This window comes from Symphalangus syndactylus, chromosome 22 (assembly GCF_028878055.3).
Source record: "Symphalangus syndactylus isolate Jambi chromosome 22, NHGRI_mSymSyn1-v2.1_pri, whole genome shotgun sequence".
Classification (NCBI taxonomy): Eukaryota; Metazoa; Chordata; class Mammalia; order Primates; family Hylobatidae; genus Symphalangus; species Symphalangus syndactylus.
The window spans coordinates 51,406,699-51,433,972 of record NC_072444.2 but is presented as its reverse complement, the minus strand read 5'-3'; the positions used below and the strand labels follow the sequence as shown (position 1 = coordinate 51,433,972).

General features: G+C 44.1%; 1 protein-coding gene across 5 annotated transcripts in view; it reads left to right on the top strand.

The window, feature by feature from the left end:
* Positions 1 to 27,274, top strand: part of CFAP221 (cilia and flagella associated protein 221) — a 127,945-nt gene that overhangs the window by 52,996 nt on the left and 47,675 nt on the right. For all 5 annotated transcript variants that reach the window (XM_055261540.2, XM_055261538.2, XM_063631305.1 and 2 more), the window contains 7 exons: positions 10,082 to 10,241; positions 12,380 to 12,500; positions 12,584 to 12,695; positions 12,889 to 12,997; positions 16,353 to 16,440; positions 19,465 to 19,554; positions 23,419 to 23,517. In XM_055261540.2, coding sequence (XP_055117515.1) covers positions 10,082 to 10,241; positions 12,380 to 12,500; positions 12,584 to 12,695; positions 12,889 to 12,997; positions 16,353 to 16,440; positions 19,465 to 19,554; positions 23,419 to 23,517 — 779 coding nt within the window. The remainder of the gene's footprint in view (positions 1 to 10,081; positions 10,242 to 12,379; positions 12,501 to 12,583; positions 12,696 to 12,888; positions 12,998 to 16,352; positions 16,441 to 19,464; positions 19,555 to 23,418; positions 23,518 to 27,274) is intronic.

Genomic DNA, 27,274 nt, shown 5'->3' with positions numbered 1-27,274 from the left:
GAGGCCATATGCAGAGTTGGAAAAGAGTCCTTACGAGAGGTAAAATAGAGAGATCAAACCTTTAAAAGATTTTCCAAAGCACCAAACCCAATAGTGAGGAAGGGAGAATAATTAGGGATAGTTAATATATGAGGTGCAAATGAGTTCCCTAGCTTTTAAAGGACGTAGGTAATTAATAATGACACATCGAAGAAGTCAGGAAAAGCTGGACAGACAGGTGGCAATTTTCTGTCACATTGGTAGCAATGGTCAGTTTTATCTGGTGCTCGATATACCCTTGATGGGTGGCAGTGGTTGCACACAGCATGGCTGGCATGATGTTCATAATTGCTTCTGTTTACTAATTGTTAGCCACATGCCAGGTGCTGTGCTAAGCACATCACATGCACTATCTCATTGAATTCTATAACCTTGTCCAAGAGGACCATTTGATGGGCTGTTATTCTGGGCTAGTTGAGCTCAGTTGACCACAGCAGCAGTTGGTGAACTTGACCCAGAGGACAATGCCTGTACCTTAATGAAACTCTTACCTCACACCTCTACTGCCCATACAGAAGTGCTTGTTCCAGCAAGGCCAGGAGGAAGTCAGATGGTTTGGCCCAGCCTCTCACCCTGCTGGGAAAGCCAGTCTTCTGGGAGGCTGGAAGAGAATGCGGCTTTCATGATAGACAGCAGGCACTTCTGCGGGTCCCACAACACTGGTCTGGGATAGGTGCCGTGCCAGAAAACAGGCAACAGCAACAATGGGAAAAAAAGAGCCACTCCAGGTGTAAATAAGTATAGAAGAAATGAGGTTCAGCAAATAAAGATATTTCTTTAAAAATGGCTTTGCAAAAAATGAAATGTGTTTATTATTTAAAAATTAAAACACTGAAGAAAAGTACCAAATCCAAGTTGAAAAAGCATTATCGAGAATCTCACCACTCCAGAAATAACTATCATGAACGTTTATCCCTGCAGACACCTCTCTGTGCCTATGTACAAAGAGGAGAAAGAGGGAGGCTGGAGGCATACGATGATGCAGAGACACAGAGAACTACAATAAAACTTGGATCATACGATATGTAAAAATGCTGTTACTTGATATTGACTGAAGAAAAACAAGTGCAGTTAAAAGGAATTGGTGAACTTCCTTGGTATATGCAATATGCAATTCTAAAATTTGTTGCTAAAATTAAGAAAAGAGATAATGAAGGCATTAAGAGGTCAGAGCCACTGGCTTCTTCAACTGTGTGCCTCACCTTCAGCTGGAATCTTGGCCATGGAAAATGGGAAACAGCATGCGTGTACTTTCTCCCTCCCCTCTTAGAACTCCCGGCTTTGTCGTACCCTTCTATGTTGCCTATAGCATTTATATTCTCTTTTGTGACCATGAATGCCATAGCCATTTAGTTTCTATTGAAATGGGGCCACAGATTTCACCTCTATTCTTTATTCCACGTTCCCTACATTCGCAAATTCTTCACTTCAGTTTTTCTGGCTGTCTGGATGTTGTCACCTAGTGGCTTGTTAACCAGAGGCTCCTGGGGCCGCATGCCTGTATGCTCGCATGTTTGACAGTGTCTCTCTGCTGTCTGCAATCTTAAAAGACAACCTAGTGAGGTATAACAGTCTTGGTTTCCAACTTGGTCTATCTCAGGACTTAGTAGACTTTGCTGATTGTCCCCGGCTTTGGCTTTGCTAGGAATTTGGAGGCTGGGCTGAGTTGTTCCCCATTGAAGGTGAATTCTGGATGCACTCAGAAATTTTCTTTTTAGTCTTGAGATTAAGCAGTTCACCAAGATATGTATTGGTGTTGTTCTGCATCATTTTTGTCCCCTAGAAAATGGCATGTCCTTTTGATCTGGAGAAAAATGACTTTTGTTATTTTGGGAAATGTTTCAACTAGTAAAACCTTGAATGTTTTCATGTTCTATTTGCTTTGTTCTCTTCCTCAGGAATACCAATTATGTGTGTATGTTGGTTCTCCTTTGCCTTCAGTATCTATTATCTGCTTTAAAATAATTTCATTTTGTGTGGATTTCTCATTCCTACCTGCCACATCCTTACCTGTGTTTTCAGTGTGTGTGTGTATGTGTGTGCATGTATGTGGTATTTGCATAAGTGTGGTGTATACATTATGAGTGTGTGTTAATTGCTGTTCCTTTGCTGATGTTTCCACCTCAGTGCCTGTGTTAGTCTGTGTGTTGCTATAAAGGAATATCTGAAGCTTGGTAATTTATTTTTAAAAAAAGAGGTTTAATTGGGTCTGCAGGATGTACAGGAAGCATGATGCTGGCATCTGCTCCTAGTGAGGCCTCAGGAAGCTTCCAACTATGGTAGAAGGCAAAGGGAGAGTAGGCGGTATCAGATGGTGAGAGAGGGAGCAAGAGAGAGGTGGGGAGGTGCCAGGTTCTTTAAATACCAGCTCTCTTGGCCGGGCGTGGTGGCTTATGCCTGTAATCCCAGCACTTTGGGAGGCCGAGGAGGGTGGATCACGAGGTCAGGAGATCGAGACCATCCTGGCTAACACAGTGAAACCCTGTCTCTACTAAAAATGCAAAAAATTAGCCAGGCGTAGTCACGGGCGCCTGTAGTCCCAGCTACCGGGAGGCTGAGGCAGGAGAATGGCGTGAACTTGGGAGGCGGAGCTTGCAGTGAGCCGAGATCGCGCCACTGCACTCCAGCCTGGATGACAGAGCAAGACTCCGTCTCAAAAAACAACAACAACAACAACAACAACAACAACAACAAAAAACCCACCAGCTCTCATGTGAACTCAGTGCAAGAACTCACTCATCAGCAAGAGATGGTGCTCAGCCATTCATAAGGCATCCACCCACATGACCCAACACCTTCCACCAGGCCCCACCTCCAACAGTGGGAACCACATTTCAACATGAGATTTGCAGGGGACAAACATCCAAACCATATCATACAGTTCCTTTTCTTTTTCCATGTGTCTCCTGAGCTCCACCAGTTCTCTTTTCGTCTCCTTTGAGTGTGTTCTTACATTGCTTCCTTGAATTCTGGTGACTGTTCCTGTGATGAGGCCATACTGTCTGTTTTCTTTAAGACTCTGGTGAACTACTTGTGTCCTGAGGTTGTCCTCTTATCATGTGTATTTTTTTTTTTAAACAGAGTCTCACTCTCTCGCTCTGTTGCCAGGCTGGAGTGCAGTGGCACGATCTTGGCTCACTGCAACCTCTGCCTCCCAGGTTCAAGCGAACCTCCTGCCTCAGCCCCCCGAGTAGCTGAGACTACAGGTGTGCACCAACAAGCCCGGCTAATTTTTTGGTGGTTGTATTTTTAGTAGAGATGGGGTTTCACCATATTGTTCAGGCTGGTCTTGAACTTCTGACCTCATGATCCACCCTCCTCAGCCTCCCAAAGTGCTGGGATTACAGGCGTGAGCCACCGCACTCGGTCATCATGTGTATTCTTTATGTGATTTTCTTTCTGTTCCTCTCCTCCTTCAAAAAGCATTAATTTTTAATTTTGCAGTTTACATGCACAGCACCTGTGGTGTTCTATTCTGCACTCTACTCAATGTTGAATAGAGCCTGCCACCAGCAAAAGAATAATGTGGAAGAAGGGATAAGAATTTGAATAGCTAATGCTTACATCGTGCTTACCATGTGCCAGACACTACTCTGGATGCATAAACTCATTTAATACCCCAACAACTCTTATGAAGTAGATTCGATTATTCTGTCCACTTTGCTGATGAGGAAGCTGAGGCATGGAGTGTTATGTAGGTTGCATGAGGGCACACAGTTGGGAAGCAGCAGAGCTGGGGTTGCAATGCAGGGAACCCAGCCCCACAGTCTGTGTATTCAAGCCCTCTGAGAGAATGTCTCCCATCTCTGCTCAGTGGTCACAAGGGCTGGTGGCCCCCAGGAGAGTCACCTGTGCTGTGTGCTGCTGTGCAGTGGTCACGACTCTCCTCTCTCCCTACCAGGTCACATTCAGCACCTTCTGAACTGGGTCCAAGGTCACAGACAGTAGGCATGGTGTGGCAGCCTAGCTGCTTCTTCAGCCCCCTCCCCTGCTGGTCTGTGATGCTGGGGTTTGGTCTCTTTTATCTCTATCCCTGCTCAAGGCCCAGCCAGACTCCTACATTTTGTCACTTTAACCAAAGAGTCGTTAGAGACTTTTCCAGGGCTGTGACTCTTACTTTAGGGGAAATGCACCTCTTGATTCTCGGCATGCTCCCATGTCTCAGTTTACAGGAGTTAGTAGTCATGCTTTTTGTTTGTGCTTTAGGATTATAGCCACTTCCCTGTTTAACAGATTTTTTTTCCTTACCATTTTTACCCTTCTTTTCCTTATTGTTTTGTGATTTTGAAGAAGGGTAGTTGAGCTGAAAGTTTGCTTCACTATCTTTTGCCAGAAATGCTCTACGCTTGGTTTCTGCTGGGCTCACCTCCTCCCTGTGGTCTTACATACTTCATCCGTCCATTCATTCCATAAGTAACTACTGAGCACCTGCTGGGCGTCAGACACTAGTGTAGGCATTGGTTACTGCAGAGAGCAAGACAGACCTGGTCCCTGCTGTGTTGGGGCAGAGATGCCAGTCAGGGGAGAGAGGCAGGACTGCAACAAAAGACGTTGTCCAGAGTAAAAATGGTGGTGAGAAAAATAAGACATGGTGATGTGACCAAGTGACTGCTCTCAACTTGGTGGTCGAGAAGAGCTTCTTGGAGGAAAAGTCGTGTCAGCTTAGACCCAGTTAACAAAAAGGCACCAGACTTGGGAAGAGGGTTTCAAGCAGAGGAAGCAACCCACACAGGGCTGCAACGCTGGAACAGGCTCGGCAATGGTCACATTCAAGGGAAAGACGAGAGCCCATTGTGGCCAGGGTGTGTGAGCAAGGGGAGGAGTGTGCAAGGCCTATTGGAGAAGCTGGCAGGGGTTCGAGGAGGGTGGGTATTAGGATTGGGTTCTGAGTGGGGTGGGAGTCTACTGGAGTGTTTGACGCAGAGGGTGGCATGGCCTGATGCGTATTTTAAAAAGACTCTTTGGCTCCTGAGGGGAATGCGGGTTGGAGTAGCACAAGGTGGGCACAGGCAGCCTTCTCAGGAAAGAGCTGAGGTTGGCTCAGATGGGTGGTGACCTTGGAGATGGTGAGGGACACATGGTGGAATGGATGGGCTCCAGCAGTGGGTGGCTGGGGGGTGCGCTGCACTTCCTGCAGCTCCTAGAGCAGGCTCTGAAGCCCCTCCAGTTGCCTTGCCCTCCATGGGTGCTGTCTCTGCGACGTTAGACACCAGTGCCTGTGCACTGCACGCATTGCTCCTGGCCAGCAGCTTATATACTTGATGGAAAAGGAATTCTTGGCCTGGCTTAATCTCCCCAGCGTCCTCTACTCAGACTCCTTCTCCACATCCCTCCATAAGCACAGGCACAGCCCTCAGGTTGTCTGGTCTTGCTGCCAAGGTCTGCATTTTGGTCTTGCTGCCGAGGTCTGCATTTTGGATATTTGATGTACAGGGATGAAACAGAAACTTAGTAGATCCCAAAGACTTAATTTTATCACTTATTTCTAGTTCCAGTCAAAAAAGCTTGCTGAAGGGAGAAAAGAATAAAAGATTAAAATAAGTACTAGGGATTGTTACTGTCTCGGTATGTGCACCACACGTGTCTTCATCTGCTGTGGCTGAGCAGGAGTTGTTCTTCCTGGGAAATTTAGACGTGAATAGGTACCCAAAAGCCCTCAGGGCTTCTCTTTCACCTCTTCACGATAAGTCTCCAGGCCTATGTTTTAAAATAGACTTTGTAGAGGCCGCCAAGTCCTTGTCTTCTGAGCTGTGATCACCTGCACTTGGCACTTTTGTGGAGCAAAAGGAAAACCCTGTGCTTTGGGACGCTCATCCCAGTGATTTGGCATCATGAGGCAATTGCCTCTTCCTGTGTAAGAACTCAAAAGGGTCAAGTGTAAGTTTTTCAAAGAAATAGTTCTTCTTTCTGATATTTTAATGACAATGTAATACACAATAAATGATTACTTGTTTTATTTAGCATAAGGATTGGGAAGGCCACATTTATAGGACACACACTATGTGCGAAGCATTATCCCAGACCCTGTACATTATTTTCTCCTTTAAGCCTTGTCCCATTTTACAGATGAGAAAACTGAGCCTCAGCTAAGGTAGCCAAGCGGAGTTACACAATTCATGTATAATCAAGCAAGGTCTAAGTCAGGGTCTGTGTGGTCCTGGGGCCTCTCTCTTGCCCACACTCCCTGGGCAGCAGCAGAGGCTGGGGAGTGTTGCCACTGTGAGTGGGATGGTAGCCCTCCCTTCTGTAATCCAGTGAATCGAAAGCATTGTTAGAATGTGGATAATTTCAAAGCTAAATAGCTATTAATTTCCCAGCATTAGCTTTGAGAGATCAAGTAGTTTACCCAAAGTCACCAAGCTAGAGGAACCCTAAATCTTGGAATATTAAAACCAATACTTATAATGTTACCAGTAGAGGGTGTCCAGGTTCTTGGCGTTTTGAACAAGGAATTGGACAAAATACACAAAGCAAGGAAAAAATGAGCCAACAAAAGCAGAAATTTACTGAAAACGAAAGTATACTCCACAGGGTGGGAGCCAGTGAGCATAGGGGCTCAAGAGCTCCGTTATAGAATTTTCTGGGGTTTAAATACCCTCTAGAGGCTTCCCATTGGTTACTTGGTGCACACCCTATGTAAATGAAGTAGTGACCCCCAATCAGAGGCTGAAGTGAAGTTACAAACTTAGACTCCTATGCTTTGGTTGCTTTCTGCAATCAATCAGAGATACTTTCAATTTTCCATCTGCCACGCAGAAAATATGGGGGGTTTTACAAAGGGAGGAGCCTCCAGTCCTTTTGTTGCTTAGGTGTGGAGAGTTGGGGTTTTCCTTCTGATTTATTTCTAGGAGGTCAGCATGAATCAGCCTTAGGTTCCTTGTTTCCAGACTCTTTTCTGCCTCAATAACACCTTAAGTATGTGGATCGAATGGCTCTATGACAATTTAGGGAGAGTGATCTGTACTTTTTGAGATCTTTGAAGAAAAAATTATTTTAAAATTAAATAATTTTACAGTGTTAGTATAATGTTGTAGTAACACTGTCTGGACATGGGAAAGAAGAAATTTTTTTTAATGTTCCCCATCCTGGGCCTCACTGCCATAACAAGTAATGTGCTTTTGTTTTTCTGTCTCCTTTTAATAACTTTTCATACTTATGCACATGCTTTATATAATTGTAGTCCAAGTGAAGACACAGTGGTATTTCCTCATGACTTCATTTATTTCATTATATTATTTTTCAGTGCTGTTACTGTTTCTTTATAATACCCATTGTATTGATAAACTAGGGTGTTCTTAGCCTTCAGTTGATTTCTGAGTTTTTTCCTCTTCTCTCTGCTCACCACCCTCCATGTCCTGTGATTCCACATTACCCCTGGTTATGTTAAGGGTGGTGATCTGAAATTGACCAAATGAAATTGGCCTAGAGCATAAGAGAGCAATTTGGGGTGGGGGGTGCCCTTCTCACTTTAAAAGCATGAAACATACTCTCCTTTGTCTTACTGTTAGTTTTGGCTGAGCAGTAAGCTGTAACTCCTTGGCACGCCTTTTACAGCTGCTAACATTTGACGATCCGCTGCTCCCTGTGTTAACTGGCATCCCTGTTAATGGAAAAAGCAGTGTACTCTGGTTGCCTAGACTACACCTTCACAGTGTGCTTTATGTATTAGGTCTGAGCTGGCAGCACTTAAAAATAAATCAGCCAGGTCAAGGCAAACATTAATCTTTGCTTCCAGAGCTTGTCTTTATTTTTTTAAGTTAATGAGCTAGAGCAGAAGCAATAGAATGCTCTTATTTTAGAGCCCCAGGTCAATTTATGGGTTAAAGGGGGCTATTTTCTGACCAAGTGGGTAGTCAAAGTATTGAAGCCCCACACATGATGGAGAGTCACAGTTTCTATCCAGCTGGTCTTAGGTTGGCTGATGGACCCAAGGTCTTTTGCTGATTCCCTCCTCCCTGCAGTGGATTCTAGGGTCACTAGTGGGTATCATTGAAAGAGTTTGACTTCTGCTCTCAGGAAATTGATGAAGACCTATTATTAAAGCACTGTGCTGGGGATCCAGGAAGATATAAAAGGTATGGGGCTGGTGTCTGCCTTATGAGCTTGATACCTAGTAGGGTGAAAGAGAAATTTTGAAAGGTAACACATCGAGGATACGCAAGTTCAGTAGAGCTGACAGAAGGTTCCTGTGGAGGGAGAGTCATGGGGAGTTTGGTGTAATATGTAGGTTGATATAGGCTTTTAAGTTTGGGTTCATTCACTCATTCAACAAGAATTTATTGTGCTGGGAATGCAGTAATGAGCAGGTGCCTGCTTTCCTAAAATTTACACTCTAACTAGGAGAAGGCAGATGGTAAATGCAATAATTTCCGGGAGTAGGGTGAAGCTAAAAGAAAATCTGGAGAGAGTTCCTCAGGCCTAGGGAATTGCAAGTGCTGAGCCAGTGCACAGTGCAGAGCCAGCAGGAACCAATGAAAAGGGATTAGAGCCGAGGCCCTTTCGTTCTCATACCCCTGCTCCCACCTCTCCTCACAAGGGGGGCCTTTCCTTTCCACCCACTTTCTTCCCCGTGCCTGTTGGTATTCATGTCTTGACTTTGTATTTTATGTTCATTTGTTTATTTATTTATGTTTTGCTGTCCCCAACTAGAATGTAAACTGTGAGATCTGGGATTTGTTTTGTTTACTGCTCTAACTTTAGTGCCTAAAACAGTGCCTGGCACACAGTAAGCACTCAATAAGCCCATGAATGGGTGAAGGAACGGCCCATGTGGTTGGGCGCAGGGAGAAGGGAGGGTAGCACAAGATTCAGGAAATGGATGGATGCAAAGGAGGGCACGTATGGGGGGACTATGCGAGGCCTCTGCAGGGACAGTGGGAGGACCAGATGCACAAGGGCAGATGGTCTCATCTAGAAAGCAAACCTAAGAGCCTTCAGTGGAAGTCAGAACATTCATCCTCCAGTTTATATTCTAGTTGGGGACAGCAATAAGTAAGTAAATAAATAAATAAATAAATAACATTGATCCTCTCTTCTCTTTTTCTCTCCACATTTGTTAGCACTTACTATGTTCCAAGCCCTGTTGGCACCAGACATACAAAAGAGGAATTAGGCTCAGTGTGATATTTGACTCTGGGGAGAATAGCAGTCCATCCTAAAGATTTGAAAAGAAAGAATCAAATTATACAAAAAAAGAACTGAATTATTTGAACACAAACTTGTATGTGTGTTCCTAGCTTTTCCTGTTGCTTACAGCATTAATATTGACATCTGGTAATTTGCTTACAGATGATAGTTCTGGGAATTCATGTCTGAATCACTAATGCAGATTGATGTGTATATATTTGTAGAAGTGACACAATCAAATAATTATTGTAAAGGATTAATATAGTAATAAATAAGATCAATGTAAACATGCAGAAGTTGATTCACATGTATTTAATGAAAAAGCTACATAAGGATAATAGAAAGACTGTACTTGTGCTTAGCATGGGAAGAATGTACAGTTGACCCTTGAACTGCATGGGCCCACTTATATTCAGATTTTTTTCAATAAAAGTTAAACTGAGTGTGCCTGCCTTTTCGTCTACCTCTTCCACCTCTTCTGCCTCTACCGCCCTTGAGACAGCAAGATCAATCCCTCCTCTTCCTCCTTCTCAGGCTATTCAACGTGAAGACAAAGAGAATGAAGACCTTTGTGATGATCCACTTCCACTTAATGAATAACAAATACATTTTCTCTTCCTTATCATTTCCATAATGACATTCTCTTTTTTCTGGTTTATAGTAAATAATACATATAACATATACAATATGTGTTAATTGACTGCTTATGTTATCTTTAAGGCTTCTGGTCAACAGTAGGCTATCAGTTAAGTTTTTGGGAAGCCAAAAGTTATGTGTGGATTTTCAACTGTGTGGGGAGTCAGTGCCCCTAACCTCCGCATTGTCGGAGGGTCAGCCATATTTGTGTGTGTGTCAGCCTGTAACTGGACTTGGCAAGAAGAGAGGGTATCACATTTTCTCATTTCTTTCCTCTCAGGAATAATTCCGGCTAATGGGAAGATGACTGTGACTATTAAGTTTACACCCTTTCAGTATGGGACTGCACAAATAAAAATGCAGTTATGGATTTCACAGTTCAACTCTCAACCGTACGAATGTGTCTTCACCGGAACGTGCTATCCCAACATGGCCTTACCGTATGGCGTCTTTGCAGTGTTTTTGTCTATTCTTAACCCTTTTTTGAAAATCCAAGTCTTCTTTTCTTCCATTCTGTCTTTCTTGTAAAAGAATGTCATCAAAACCTTATTTAAAATGATGAGCCAACATAAAATATACTTTAAAACATAACAGAAATATAGAACATATCTATGCTAGTAGCAGGAGTTGCTTCTGACAAGAAGGGAAGAAAGAAGAAAAAGGGATTTTTGAAGGACATGTTTTTTCACTGATTACTACTGGTGCACTATTGGAATTTTTTTACCATATGCGTGTCTTACTGCCTAGTCAAAAACTTAAACAATAGGACCAGAACAACATAACTGTTTTTAAGGTTTCCATATAGCATTTTAATTAATTGAGTCCCTGCTGTTTGCAGTGCCCATTGCAATGCTCAGTGGGAAATGGCCCACAACCTCAAGAGACCAAAATAAGTCATATAACAAGTGATTTCACATGAGGCAGTGATAGAAATGTCTGAAAAACAGAAATGTTTGAAAAACACAGGAGGTTTTTCAAAGCACCATCAGACTTCAAGTCAGAGTGAAGATGTGAAATGGGATTAAGTTGTACTTCATAACAAATCCTTTCTGAACTTCCATTTCCATTTGAATATGAGCTTGTACTTTTACGTGTCAGTACCTCTGGTTAACATCATGATTTTTTTCTTATACCCAGGACTTTTATATAAACGTTAAAAGTTGCTGGATATGGTGACTCGCGCCTGTAATCCCAGCACTTTGGGAGGCTGAGGCGGGTGGATCACCTGAGGTCAGGCTTTCAAGACCAGCCTGGCCAACATGGTGAAACCCCGTCTCTACTAAAAATACAAAAATTACCTGGGTGTGGTGGCGTGTCTGTAATCCCAGCTATTCGGGAGGCTGAAGCAGGAGAATCACTTGAACCTGGGAGGCAGAGGTTGCAGTGAGCCGAGATCACGCCACTGCACTCCAGCCTGGGTGCCAGAGCAAGACGTCGTCACAAACAAACAAACAAACAAAAAAGTTGTCACAGTATAATACCAATCTTAGAAGATTCTGACAATTATTTTGAAAATGATGGGGAAATATCTTGGTTTTCCTCTTCTTTGCACATAGATACAAATCGCATATTGACATCATTAAGCATATTACAAGTGGAGTAGCAACCTTATATCAAAATATGAACTCACTCCATGATATCTTAGATATTTATACCATGATTTTCTTCCTAAAAATTCAAAGCAGCCTAAGTCAACTGTAGGATATTAGTGTGGCCTGCTCAACCCAAATCCTGCAAATAACCATCGTTGAAATAAAACCACTCGGGCAACAAACAAGTAAAACTGAACACAAATTTTAAAACTGCCGATTTTTCTGGTGGCACACACCTGTAATCCCAGCTATTCGGGAAGCTGAGGCAGGAGAATCGCTTGAACCCGGGAGGTGGAGGTTGCAGTGAGCTGAGATCGCACCACTGCACTCCAGCCTGGGTCACAGAGTGAGACTCCATCTCAAAAAAAAAAAAAGAAAGAAAAGAAACCACCAATTTTTCTAGTCAGGAAAAACTCTACACTCTATCCAATATAAAATCTTTTTCAAGAATAACCAAACAGGCCGGGCGCGGTGGCCCACGCCTGTAATCCCAGCACTTTGGAAGGCCGAGGTGGGCGGATCACAAGGTCAAGAGATCAAGACCATCCTGGCCAACATGGTGAAACCTCGTCTCTACTAAAAATACAAAAATTAGCTGGGCGTGGTGGTTCATGCATGTAGTCCCAGGTACTCGGGAGGCTGAGGCAGGAGAATCGCTTGAACCTGGGAGGCAGCGGTTGCAGTGAGTCGTGATCACGCCACTGCACTGCAGCCGGATGACAGAGTGAGACTCCATCTCAAAAAAAAAAAAAAAAAAAAGAACGTAAGGCAAAAAAACCGTTGGTGGGCAATTTTGATATCTCTGATTATACTCTAATGCACTGACATCACATTTATTTTAGTAGACCACTGTCGGGGCACACATTTATTTTCAGTTTAGATACAATAAGGGACTTCAAGTTGTGGTGTTATCAGAAGGAACATAAACATTAGGAACCTTGAGTTAATGGCTTATTTACTAATTTAACATTTGTTTTAACCTATAGATTAGAAGAGTTTGAAAGGTTGAATACCCTTTCTAAGAAAGTAAACGTTCCTCCAGAAAAAGCAATGATGGATATAAATTTTCACCGACCGCCAGCGAAGCCGAAGCCTCAGAAGGTGAAGGTACGGTGGACCTTGTCCTCAGTGCGATGAAAGGGTGACAGAGCGGCAGACTAACTGATTTCCCTATTGATTTGGTCTCTTAGGAAATTGAGTACCAGAACCTCAGATTTCCAGTAGATTTATCGAATCCATTTGCTGTGGCAACTGTTTTAAACCAAGAACCAGGAAAATTGAAGATTAAAGAATTAAGAGAAGGTAACCAGTTGATTGGCCATAAAGCAGCCCCTGAGCAGAATATGAAAGAGTTATTGCTGGTCTCACTGATTACCTATGAACAACAAAATTCAGTTAGATTGCTGTTATGCCTCGCCATTAGAAATGTGTTTTTCTCTCTGCACATGATTTTAATCTGATTACTGGTATAAACATTGTCTGCTCCTGCCTTCAGTTTTGGACCAGGGCACTGAAATTTCAAAAACGAGACAGATGAAGGAGGCACTCTTTGAACAGAAAGTCAGACAGGACATTCACGAAGAGATGGAAAATCATCTTAAGTGGTAAATATTGAGCAATTATTTGTATCAAGTGACAGTACAGTTATTTTTAGATGATGATCTTTTATAAATGAGAGACAGTAAAATGTAATAACCTTTTAGGTACTTAGGAGAATTTAATGATTGTTTCCCTGCCAGTGGTCCTTCTACTTCAGTAGGAAGTTTCTACTAGGAATAAATATATGTGACCAAACCACGCTGTTTCCTAAATGTGGCCAGTGGCAGGACCAGAGTGAATTGTGGGAGATGCTCCCTGCTCCTGCTGGCCTCTGCTGCCGGCACCCCCTCACCCCAAGACAGATCTGGGTGCCTTGGGCACCCCAAATCTCACCCCCATCATCCTCCACCTCACCAGGAGCCCCTGTGCCTTGGGCTGTGTGCCCCAGAGGCCTTCTGGGTAGCCCAGTGGGGTAAGCCTCTGAGGGGCTCCTAATGGAGATTTTAAAACTGAGATGTGAGAATTCTTTTGCTTCTGTTCCCAAATTAGAAACTTTTCACAATTTTTTTTTTTACCAGATCAGACCAAGCATATGCATGTGTACAGATTTAGCTGAAAAGTAAACTCTTTTTTTTGAGAAAGGGTGTCACTCTGTCACCCCAGCTGGAGTGCAGTGTCACATCATGGCCGGCTGCACCCCCAGCCTACCAGCCTAAAGTGATCCTCCCTCTTCAGCCTCCCAAGTAGCTGGGAGCACAGGTGCATGCCACCATGCCCAGCAAGTTTTTTTTTTTTTAGAGATAGGGTCTCACTATGTTACGCCCAGGTGGGACCCGAACCCCTGGGCTCAAGTATCCTCCTGCTTGACCTCCCAAAGTGCTGAGATTGCAGGTATGAGCCACCATGCCTGACCTAAAGTAAACTGGGCTACAAAAGAGACTCTTGGAGAGTGTCATTGAGAGGCTGCCTACTCCATGACCCAGCCCGCATCCTTCCCGACACATGAGAACACGCCCTCACCTGAAGCCCTCTGAAGGTGCCCACTGGGCTGCTCCCCTGTCTCTGGGGGAATGGCACTTGTTTCCAACAGAAATCCCTTCTGCCTCAGCTTAAGTCTATAGTTATGGTCCCACCTCAGTTAACGGGAAGTACTCCAAGGAACTGAAAATTTTATGTTTATAAACATCTTTTCCCTATTATGAAAAACAGGTAGGTCATCACTGTAGGAAACCTGAAAACATGTTTTTTTTACATATAGAGAAGGAGAAAAATCATGGTGATGCCCCCAGTCAGCAGTGACCAGTGACCACTGTCAGTACTGGTGTTTTTGTTCTTTCTGTGCATCTCTGTATCAGACTTGAAGTCACATCCCAAATGCCATTCTGAATGCTGTGTTGTTCCTTTAATAGTTTTCCCAACTTTTTATGTTGAACGAGCTTAAACTGACATACACTTGACCTCGGTTCACTAATTGCTTACATTGTGACACATACACTTCCTCTCACTCCACACGCATGCACACACACTCCTGCATGCACCTTTTTCCCCTGAGCCATTTACAGATAAATTGCAAATACCAGGAAGTTTCATCCCAAAATACTTCAGTATGTAGCTCCTAAGAACAGGCGTTCTCCAACATTATTGTAATCACTTCCAAGAGATTTCACACTGATAGAATAATATTATCTAATAATCAGTCTTATAGACAAATTTAGCCAGTAGTCCCAAAATGTACTTTATACCCAGTCTTTTTAAAAATATTTATTTAAAAAAAAAATTTTTTTTTGAGGCAGAGTCTCGCTGTCGCCCAGGCTGGAGTGCAGCGGCGCGATCTCGGCTCACTGCAGGCTCCGCCCCCCGAGGTTCGTGCCATTCTCCTGCCTCAGCCTCCCAAGTAGCTGGGACTACAGGCGCCTGCCACCTTGCCCGGCTAATTTTTTGTATTTTTAGTAGAGATGGGGTTTCACTGTGTTATCCAAGATGGTCTCGATCTCCTGACCTCGTGATCCGCCCGCCTGGGCCTCCCAAAGTGCTGGGATTACAGGCGTGAGCCACCGCGCCCAGCCTAAATTTTATATAAATAAAATAGAGACAGGGTTTTGCCATGTTGCCCAGGCTGGTCTCGAACTCCTGCCCTCAAGCAATCTACCAGCCCTGGCCTCCAAAGTGCTGGGATTACAAGTGTGAGTCACCACACCCGGCATATACCTGGTTTGTTTTTGTTTTGTTTTTGGAGAGAGGCATCCAGGGTCCAGTCAAAGATCATACCATTTGTATTTAGCTTTCATGTGCCTTTTGTCCCCTCTAACCTAAAACAGTTCTCTAGAACATCCCTCCACCTCCACTTTAAAAATCGTAACTATTATTTATTTAAGACATGTGCTGGGTTTCATGATGATTACATTGCATATTAGTTTCTTTAAATTGTGATAAAATTCATCATTTTAACCGGTTTAAAGTATATTGTGCAGAGGTTTTTAGTAAATCCACAATGTTGCATGACCATCACCACTACCCAATTCCAGAACATAGGCATCACTAGAAAAAGAAACCTCATACCCATTATCAGTCACTCCCCACTCCCCATTCCCTAGAGACCCTGGCAACCACAATCTACTTTCAGTCTCTATGGATTTGCCAACTCTGGACATTTCATGTAAAGGGAATCACATAATACATGGTCTTTTGTGACTGGCTTCCTCCACTTAACATGTTTTTAAGATTCATCCACATCAAAACATGTGTTAGTACTGCATTCCTTTTTATGGCTGAATAATATCTCATTGAATGGATATGCAACATTTTGCTTGTTCATTCATCAGTTACTGGACGTTTCAGTAGTTTCCACTTTTTGACTATTATGAATAATGCTGCTATGAACATTTATATGCACTTTTTTATGTGACCATATCTTTTCAGTTCTCTTAGGTACATACCTAGGAGTGGAACTGCTGGGTCATATGGTAACTCTATGTTTAACTTTTTGTGGTGCCACCAAACTGTTTTCCATGGTGGCTGAACCATTTGGCATTCCCACTAGCAACATATGAGGGTTACGGTTTCTCCACTTGCTCAGCAATACCTGTTATTTTCCATTATTATCATCATCATCATCATAGCCATCCCAGTGGGTGTAAAGGGGTGTGTTGTTGTGGCTTTGATTTGTATTTCCCTAATGATTTAGAAGGTTGAGCACCCAGATATTGTTATTCATAAATATTTAAAATAAGCTTCACTTTGTAGAATACATTATTCATCTTAGTGATGTTGCTGAAGCCTCTATAACTTCTCTATCCCATGTGTGTCCTCCAGCATCTCAGGGTTCCTTTTCAGTTTTGGAATATAGTGAAATATTCCATCCTAAAATATTCCATCTGGTATTCTGATGGGTTCTCGACACAGTTTTTTTTTTCTCCCCAGGCAGGTGCATCTTGGTAAAGATCCTATGTCTTTCAAACTTAAAAAAGAGCTTACTGAGGAGTGGCAAAGAGCATGCGCCAAATATAAGGTCAGAGTTACTGCTAATTTGCTATCATTTGTTTCACGAGAAGTTTTTAAATTCCTACTATATGCAAGATGCCAGGTGGAGGAAAACCCACAGTTAAGTTGGGAGTGGGAAAGGCTGATGACAAGTAAATTGTCAACCATAAGTCAAGACTGGCTATAAAAGTCACCAGAGACCTATACTAAGTATTGTGGGGATTCAGAAGCCAGAGAGAACACTCATCCGATTGGAATGCTTCCTGGAAGACACTGTATAATTTTTTGAAAAGTAACAAAGAGGACAAAGGCATTCACATGGAGGGAATGGCTCAAATTCGAGCCAGAATTTTGAGATGGGGTCCCCTGTCCCATGATCTGCAGAGCATGAAGACAAAAGAGACCCAAAGTTGGTAACCAGGACCCACTTCAGAGACAGATGCAAATGATAGTCCCAAGTCAGAGACCCTCAAAGGGGCTGAGCAGATAAAGGGAAACTGGGCTGAGGGGAGTGGGACCACACCTGGGGTGCCAAGATAGCCCCTGTAGGTTCAGGGATGGGAACTTTGGGACTGTGCAGCACCCGTGGTCTCACCATGCTTTGAAGATGTTGTTAACCTACATAGCAGGTGCAGAGAACACTGAGGGCGAGTCTATAGTGACTAAAACACAGGATGCACATGGGCCAGAGGAAACGGGAGTTGGCTGGGGCTCTGTGTCTGAATTTAATTGGTAGGACTTGCAGAATGATCACATATTATATTAATTGGCTCAGGCTGCCATAACAAAGTACCATAGACTGGGTGGCTTAAAACAACAGAAATTTATTTTCTCATAGTTCTGGAGGCTGGAAGTCCAAAATCAAGTTCTCAGCATGGTTGATTCCTTCTGAAAGCCGTGAGTGAAGGATCCGTTCCAGACCTCTCTCCTTGGCTTATTGGTGGCCACCTTCTCCTCATATCTTCATGTGGTCTTCCTCTGTGTCTGTGTCCTAATCTCCTCTGATATAAGGACATCAGTCATATTGGATTAAGACCCACTCTAACAGCCTCATTTTAACTTGGTCGCTTCTTTAAAGACACCATTTCTAAATACCATCACAGGCTGAGTTCTGGGGGTTAAGGCTTCAACACAGGAATTTTGAAGGGACACAATTCAACCCATAACAGATTTTTGAGCTGGGGAATGCAAGGTTCAGTTAGACTGACTTGGCAGCAGTGGGTGGGAGGGATTGGGGAAAAGCATTTCTTGTCAGATATGAATATGTTTCTCATAGAGAATGTACTTTTCTTTCTAGATTTGGAGTCCAACTAGATATTTAAATAAATTTGTCTTATTTTTCTTCATTTTTCATAAGACAAACAAAAGAATATAAAATCATTACATTGGTAAATCTTTGCATTTAGAAAAAGCACATATTAGATGTGCATTTAAATTAGTTCCACATGTTCAGATTCTTTGCATGCTGTCTTAAAAACAAAACATCAAGTATTTTCTGTCAACCCAACAGTGGAATGCTGTTTTCTAACCTTTTTAAGGGTGAAGTTGGCACAGACATGCCCAGATCAGTCATTGTGGGCATTGAGGCTGTGGCTGCGGGCAGTGACAGCCAAGGAGCAGTCCCATCCTTAGCATGGCTCCTGGGGCAAGGAGGATGAGCAGGCAGCCCAGACACCCTGGAATATGGGAGATCAAATGTCTCAGGGACCCCATTCTGTGTGTCCAGGGGATTTTATCTGAGAGCTGAGTCCTGACAGGTGACCCAGTGGCACGGAACTCCTGGAGACCCCAGGCACATGGTGGAAACAAAGAGGAGAAATGGTGGGGGAAGGAAGGAGTTGGCCTCAGAGTGGGATGGCACAGCCCTCAAGGATGATGAGCTTTTACTCATAATCAAATCAGCAGTGTCTTAATAAAGATATAATAAATCTCCCTTGTCATTATTCTAGCTAATGATCTATTTGCCAGTCCCTTGTTTAAATTCCCTATTTTATTTTACTCTTAATGCTGGTGGGGGTCTCCCCACGAAATCTGTCCTTTGAACTTAATGTGCTCAGTCTCAAACTCAACTTCCCACTACGTGCCAATCAGAGCTAGGCAGCTCACCACTCTGGTGACAGTAACACACCTCTCTTATTTCTGAATAGGGTGTTAATGTGAATAGATTTATTCCAAATAAGTCTTTAAAATTTTTTATAAACAGTGTACTTAAGAGCCAAGCTGGTTTTTAAAGTTACTCAACAAACAATTAATAGAACACACAGGCACAAACTAACACCATCTGCGGAGTACACAGTCCCCTTTCCCACCTGGGCAGGCACATATAGACACTGAACCCAGTGCAGCCAGCCTACCCCAGGAGTCACTGTTGGCTCCTGGGAATAAGAAAAAGGGCCCAGGCGCCATCAGGGAAGCAGGCAGGTGAGGGAAGGAGAGCAGCCTGGGGTCACTCACCTCCAGGGAACCGCAGGTCACTTTCCAGCCCAGGAAGACCTGTCAGCTTCCACCACCCAGGAGAAGGGAGGAATCTCCACATGCCTTCCTTTAAACCTGACGTCTGGATAGTCAATTCTGAGGAGCTTACAACTTTACTGGGACGTTAAATGTCTTTTTGATGAAATTTGTATATTCCCATAGTTACAGTTTCCTAAAATTATTTCTAAGTGTCTTGGAAGTAATTTCCAAAGCCACTGTCTTTTAGTTATAAAAAGAACGAATCTACTCGGGAGGCTGAGGCAGGAGAATGGTGCGAACCCGGGAGGCGGAGCTTGCAGTGAGCTGAGATTGCACCACTGCACTCCAGCCTGGGTGACAGAGCGAGACTCCGTCAAAAAAAAAAAAAGAAGGTATCGAGTCTGTTCTTCGATCAGAGTTCCCTATGTTTAAACAGTGTAATCATACTGATCTTTTTTACCTACTTGTATTTCACCACTTCCAATGGGAACGTCATGGGTGGATTTGACCAATTGCTTAATGGGTTTCTACAAGTTTTAAAGACAAAGTTTTATGCATTTATATTCAACTTAAATTATTTTGATGATTAAAAACCCAGCTAGATAGAGGAGATCCTATTCTGGATGAGGAATTTCAGCGACTTGAAACAGAAGTTAGCCATAAACGGGTCGTTCGCAATCAAGAAGAGGTGGGTAACTTTCCTTTATTTAGAATCTGATTACTGGCAGCTCTTTAAATGCTTATTTTTTAAATGCTAAACAATGTTATAGAAATCCTTTACTAAGAGATATTTAATACTTTTTAATTTGCGTACATTTTCAGAATGTTACCATATTTTTGCAAGTAAAGCATCAAAACTTGTAATTCATGTTTCTCTTGAAATGAACAGCATTACATACTTTGGCCACTCCTTTTCATCCCTCTACTTTCTCGTTTTGGGTCTCCTTTTTTGTTTTCCTTCATTCTCCAAGCCCCTGTCTGCAGGTCCTCAAGGTGGGCCCCTGGGCCTCTGTTCATTATCCCCCTTCCCTTGGTAGAAAGGATACAAAATCAGAAGTCAGAAGCCAGAGTTCTAGTTACAACTCTGTGACAGATTTGGGACCTTGGCAAGCCTCTTGGCTGTGGTGCCTTACTGTTCTCAAATCTAAAATGAGTAGTGTGGCCCCGTCCACCTGATTATCTCTGTCTTGTAATATTAGTTCATTTTCACACTGCTATGAAGAAATACCCAAGGCTTGGTAATTTATAAAGGAAAGAGGTTTAATTGACCCACAGTTCTGAATGGCTGGAGAGGCCTCAGGAAACTTACAATCATGGCAAAAGAAGAAGCAAACACTTCCTTCTTTACATGGTGGCAGGAATTAGAAGAATGAAAACCAAGCCAAGGGGGAAGCCCCTTATAAAACCATAAGATCTTGTGAAAACTAAGTCACTATCATGAGAACAGGATGGGGGAAACTGCCCCCATGATTCAGTTATCTCCACCCTGGTCCTTCCCATGACATGGGGATTATGGGAACTACAATTCAAGATGAGCTTTAGTTGGGGACACAGCCAAACCATATCATTCTGCCCCAGCCCCTCCCAAATCTCATGTCCTCACAATTTAAAACACAATCATGCCCTTCCATGAGGGTCACATGGGGATTATGGAAACTACAATTCAAGATAAGATTTGGGTGGGAACACAGCCAAACCATATCATTCCACCACTGGTCCCCCAAATCTCATGTCCTCACAATTTAAAACACAATCATCCCCTTCCAACAGTTGCCCAAAGTCTTAACTTATTCCAGCATTAACTCAAAATTCTCAGTCCAAAGTCCCATCTGAGACAAGGCAAGTCCCTTCCACCTATAAGCCTGTAAAATCAAAAGCAAGTTAGTTACTTCCTAGATACAATGGGGGTACAGGCATTCAGTAAATATACCCATTCCAAATGGGAGAAATTGGCCAAAACAAAGGGGCTACAGGCCCCATGCAAGTCAGAAATTCAACAGGGCAGTCATTAAACCTTAAAGATCCAAAATTATCTCCTTTGACTCCGTGTCTCACATCCACATCATGCTGATGCAAGGGATGGGCTCCCATAGCCTTGGACTGCTTTGCTCCTGTGGCTTTGCAGGGTACAGCCTCCCTCCCAGCTGCTTTCACAGGCTGGCATTGAGTGTCTGTGGCTTTTCCAGGTGCACAGTGCAAGCTGTCGGTGGATCTACCATTCTGGGGTCTGGAGGATGATGGCCCTCTTCTTACAGCTCCACTAGGTAGTGCCCCAGTGGGGACTCCATGTGGGGGCTCCAATCCTACATTTCCCTTTGTACTGCTCTAGCAGAGGTTCTAAATGAGGGCTTCACTCCTGCAACAAACTTCTGCCTGCACATCCAGGTGTTTCCATACATCCTCTGAAATCCAGGCAGAGTTTCCCAAACCTCATTTCTGGATTATGTGCACCCACAGGCTCAACACCATGTGGAAGCTGCCAAGGCTTGGGGCTTTCACCCTCTGCAGCCATGGCCTGAGCTGTACCTTGGCCCCTTTTAGCTATGGCTGGGACACAGGGCACTGAATCTCTAGACTGCATAAAGCAGCAAGGCCCTGGGCCCAGCCCACAAAACCATTTTTCCCTCCTAGGTCTGCAGACCTGTGATGGGAGGGGCTGCCATGAAGACCTCTGACATGTCCTGGAGACATTTTCCCCATTGTCTTAGTGGTTAACATTTGGCACCTCATTACTTAGTAAATTTCTGCAGCTGGCTTGCATTTCTTCTCAGAAAATGGGTTTTTCTTTTCTATTACATCATCAGGCTGCAAATTTTCCAAACTTTTGTGCTCTGCTTCCCTTTTAAGCATAAGTTCAATTCCAAACCATATTTTTGTGAATACATAAAACTGAATGCTTTTGACAGCACCCAAGTCACCTCTTGAACACTTTGCTCTTTAGAAATTACTTCTGCCAGATACCCTAAATCATCTCTCTCAAGTTCAAAGTCCCACAGATCTCTAGGGCAGGGGCAAAATGCCCCCAGTCTCTTTGCTAAAACAAAGCAAGAGTCACCTTCATTCCAGTTCCCAACGAGTTCTTCATCTCCACCTGAGACCACCGCAGCCTGGACTTCGTTGTCCATGTTACAATCAGCATTTTGGACAAAGCCATTCAACAAGTCTCTAGGAAGTTCCAAACTTTCCCACATTTTCCTTCTTCTTCTGAGCCCTGCAAACTATTCCAATCTCTGCTTGTTACCCAGTTCCAAAGTTGCTTCCACATTTTCGAGTATTTTTATAGCAGCACCCCACTCCTGGTACCAATTTACTGTATTAATTAGTTTTCACTCTGCTATGAAGAGATACCTGAGGCTAGGTAATTTATAAGGGAAAGAGGTTTAATTGACTCACAGTTCCACACAGCTGGGGAGGCCTCAGGAAACTTACAAACATAGCAGAAGGGGACACAAACACATCCTTCTTCACATGGCAGCAGAAGCGAGAAGAATGAGAACCAAGTGAAGGGAGAATCCCCTTACCATCAGATCTCTTGAGAACTAACTCACTATCATGAGAACAGGCTGGGGAAAACTGCCCCCATGATTCAATTATCTCTATCTGATCCCTCCCACAACACATGGGGATTATGAGAACTACAATTCAAGATGAGATTTGGGTGCGGACATAGCCAAACCATATCACTGGTTAAAAGTCCAACTTTTAATTTTAACAATGATAAAATTCTAATCTCCCACTTCCATCATTCTCACTTTTCTTTGCTGGTTTTGCAATATCTGAATTATTTTTACCAAATTTCTCCCTGTCCTCCTCCTCACTAGATTTATTCTGGCCACAAAGTCTTGCCAATGGCTCTTCAATGGGCCATACCAGAGTCCAACCTTTGGGTGTCCCCCATGACTAATCCAACAGGTTTTTCTGTCTGTATAACTGATCCTCTTCCCTCTCCTCTGCAGCTCATGGCATATGCCAAAGTAAGACTGATTCCCTTCTGATGTCTCTTTTTATATCATTTCCTTATTCAAGAACCTACAGTGCCTCAGGCTCTGGCCAGCCTCACTAAACCCCCAGGCACTCTTTCCTCCTTATTCATTTACTAACTTAGATACACTGGTGCCCAGGACATGAAGGCACATGTGGGACAATACATGTGTCAGCACTGGGCATGCAGGGCTGAGTAAAGTAGCCCTTCTTCCCAGCCAGGGGATCTCACAGCCCACACCTTTCAGTTCTGGATGCACTGTCAACACCACCACATGGGATTGGTGACTTTATTCTTCCTCAAAGCCACATGTGTTTGCTTGAGCTTTCCTAACTAGACTATAAGTTTCTTAAAACCCTAATCTTCTCTTCCACTTTTGGCCCCCAACTCAAGAAGTGTTCCTTATAATGCTGTGTACACTAAAAGTGCTTAATAAATAAATGCTCACTAAGCAATACAACAAATAAATAACAACTTGATTTGGGATGAAACTCTAAAATGTTTTTATTAAATGTTTATGACAGGAGTTAAAATTTAAATGTAAGATGTGCCTATATTTTATATTCACAGAAAATCAAGGAGTTTCATCCTACTTTTGATCCACTCATTAATAACACTTGGTTCAGCAGGTCCAGGGCACAAAAACGGTTTCAACAAGTAGCACGCAAGGTGAGTCTCAGCACCAGCTGGAAATGTTGATTTGTTTACTCATCAGCATAAGGAAATCAAGCAATGGTGGTTTGATAACATCTTTATTGAGATACAATTTACATAACATAAAATTCACCCTTGTAAAATGTACGTCAGTCGTTTTTAGTATATTTATAGAGCTGGGCAGCCATCACCCCTCTCTAATTTTAGAACGTTTTTATCACCTCAAAAGGAAACTTGGTGCCTATTTTCAGTCACTCTCCACTCCCTCCTCCCCACAGTCCCTGGCAACCAATAATCTACTTTCTGTCTCTACGGATTTGCCTTTTCTGGGCATTTCATATAAATGGAATCATACAATATGCAGCCTTTTAAAAAATCAATTTATAAATTTATAATTGACACATAATAGTTGTACATATTTGTGGGGCACAGTGTAATGTTTCAATGCATGTATACATTGTATAAGGATCAAATCAAGATAATTACCATATCCATCACTTTAAACATTCAATACATGGCTTTTGGTAACTGCTTCTTTCATATAACTTACTTCCTAGGCTTGTACATATTTTAGCATGTATCAATACTTCATTCTTTTTATGGCTGAATAATATTCCATTGTATGGATAGACCACATTTTCTTTATCCATTCATCAGCTGATGAAAGTTTCAGTTGTTTTCACCTTTTGGCTATTATGAGTAAAAATGGGATATTGATCAGTTACTTCTAGGAAGAACAATTGAGAATGTCTGAGGGATCGCACCTCTAGCATCCAGGCTTAATGTGTGCCTTTCAGAGTTGTCATCTCCCTTCTGTGGCTTCCTCACCCTCGTGCTGGTCCTCCAGTGGCTTCCTGTTATCAGGATAAAACGAAGACTTCTGAGCCTCATATGCCAGTAAAGGGTATCATGTGACCCCTGGTCTGGCCACAGCCACACTCCTCTAGCAGCCGCTGTCCTCTCATTGTCCCAGTCTGGTCTGCCACACACGTTGTACTCATTCCCTGCTACTACCCCTGTGAATCTGCTCTCAGCTCTGACTATAGTGCCTCCCCAGCTCTGCTCCATGGGACTGCACCTGTCCTTTGGGCCAGCCTGAGTCCACTTTTCCTACAAGAGGCCATCCTTGTGCACTTTAGTATTTAGGGATCTCCTCGGTGCCGTGTGCTTCTTGTGCTGCCTGTAAATCTCTCATCTCTGTCACTTGTGTGTGACTTCCCTGGTGGGCAGGGCCACACTTGAAGCCAGGGAGAGCAGTGGATAAAGCCTGGGCTGTGGAGCGGACTGCCTGCACTAATTCCTGGTGCTGCTTCCTTGCACTTTCTGATCCTGGACAAGTTACATAACCACTGTGCCTTAGTTTCCTCACCTGAACACTGAGGAGAATAATGAGACCTGTCTCAAAGTGTTGTTGTGAGGATCAAATGAATGAACATGTATAAGGGACTTCAAATGTTGTGTTACAGCTTGTCTTTCAGGCAGTCTTCTCAGCCTGGACTTGTGGCAGTCTAGGTAGAGGGAGGCAGAGCTCACTGCCTTGCGGACCTACTCACCAGCTTCCAAGGCCCCATGACCCTCACCTATTTACCAGCCTCCAAGGCCCAAGAGCCAGTGTCCCTGGTAAGGCTTTCCCTGGGTGGTCTCTGCATATGTGCAAGCAGAGGCCACCATGACATGCTCAGGGCAGGGAGGACAGTGGTAAGAAGAGGCAGCACAAAGCTGTGCTCCCAGGGAGGAAAGCACAGCCATTGACAATAGGAAAACAACAGCAAGAGACTGTCCAGGCTGGCTTTTTGCTAATGGGACCACCTTGGTCCTTCTGCATCAAGCCCTCCGGCCTGAAAAAGGGTATCAGCAATGATGGGCTTTGTTCTGAGTGATGGCTCAGCCTGTTCCTCACATGCCAAAGCAAGCCCTGTCAGTTCTATGTGCCAACGTGTCCCAGCCAATGCCTTGCCTAATCTCCTCAACTACAGCCACAGACCAGGCTCCCAGCATCTCTCGTCTGGACCATGGCCACAAGTTCCCCTACATCCAGTGCCACATGGCAGCCAGAGTTGTGTTTGCAAAGCTAAAAGATGACAGTGTCTCTCCCCTGCTGAAACCCTCCAAAGATGTTCTATAACAGTTGAAATAAAATACACAGTTTTTATCAAGGCTCCCAGGTCACATTGGATTTCTCTGTCCTTTAAACCTGTCTCCTTTGTTCTGGCATCAGGACCTCTGCATTGGCTGTCTCCTCTGCTCAGAACTCTCTTGCCAACATCTTTCCATTGTTGTCCTCTCACCATTCAAGCCTTGCATCAAATCTCACCTCTGCAGAGGCCTTCCCTCATTATCCTTGCATAAGTGGGCAGGCATCCCACCTCCAGCCCCTCCAGTCATGGCCTCAGGCATTACCCTCTTATTTTCTTCAGGGTATTTATCTTGGTTTTTTCTCTTGGTATTTATTGTCATCCCACTTCGCCTCCTACACACACTTGGAATATCAGCTCCTTGTGGGCAGGACATTTATTTGCTCCTCACTGTATCTCCAGTGCCTTGCACAGGACAGGGCACTGAGTAGCCACTTTATAATATTTGTTAAATAAAAGAGCCATTTGGGCTGGCAATATGGCCGAATAGGAACAGCTCCTGTCTGCAGCTCCCAGTGAGACCAATGCAGAAGGCAGGTGATTTCTGCATTTCCAACTGAGATACCTGGCCCATCTCACTGGGACTGTGTAGACAGTGGGTGCAGCCCACGGAGGGCAAGCCGAAGCAGGGTGGGGCATCTTCTCACCCAGGAAATGCAAGGGGTTGGGGAACTCCCTCCCCTAGCCAAGGGAAGCCATGAGGGACTGCGCCATGAGGAATGGTGCACTCCAGCCCAGATACTACACTTTTCCCATGGTCTTCACAACCTGCAGACCAGGAGATTCCTTCGGGTGCCTACACCACCAGAGCCCTGGGTTTCAAGCACAAAACTGGGCAGCCATTTGGGCAGACACCAAGCCAGCTGCAGGAGTTTTTTTCATACCCCAGTGGTGCCTAGAATGCCAGCGAGACAGAACCACTCACTCCCCTGGAAAGGGGACTGAAGCCAAGGAGCCAAGTCATCTAGCTCAGCAAATCCCACCCCCATGGAGCCCAGCAAGCTAAGATCCATTGGCTTGAAATTCTCGCTGCCAGCACAGCAGTCTGAAGTCAACCTGGGACACTTGAGCTCGGTGGGGGGAGGGGCGTCTGCCATTACTGAGGCTTGAGTAGGCGATTTTCCCCTCACAGTGTAAACAAAGCCACCAGGAAGTTCAAAATGGGCGGAGCCCACTGTAGCTCTGCAAAACCATAGTAGCCAGACTGCCTCTCTAGATTCCTCCTCTCTGGGCAGGGCATCTCTGAAAGAAAGGCAGCAGCCCCAGTCAAGGCCTTACAGATAAAACTCCCACTCCCTGGGACAGAGCACCTGGGGAAAGGGGCAGCTTCGGTGCAGCTTCAGCAGACTTAAACATTCCTGCCTACTGGCTCTCAAGAGAGCAGCGAATCTCCCAGCACAGTGCTCAAGCTCTGCTAAGGGACAGACTGCCTCCTCAAGTGGGTCTCTGATCCCTGTGCCTCCTGACTGGGAGACACCTCCCAGCAGGGGTCTACAGATACCTCATACAGGAGAGCTCCAGCTGGCATCTGGTGGGTGCCCCTCTGGGATGAAGCTTCCAGAGGAAGAAACAGGCAGCAATCTTTGCTGTTCTGCAGCCTCTGCTGGTGATACTCAGGCAAACAGGGTCTGGAGTGG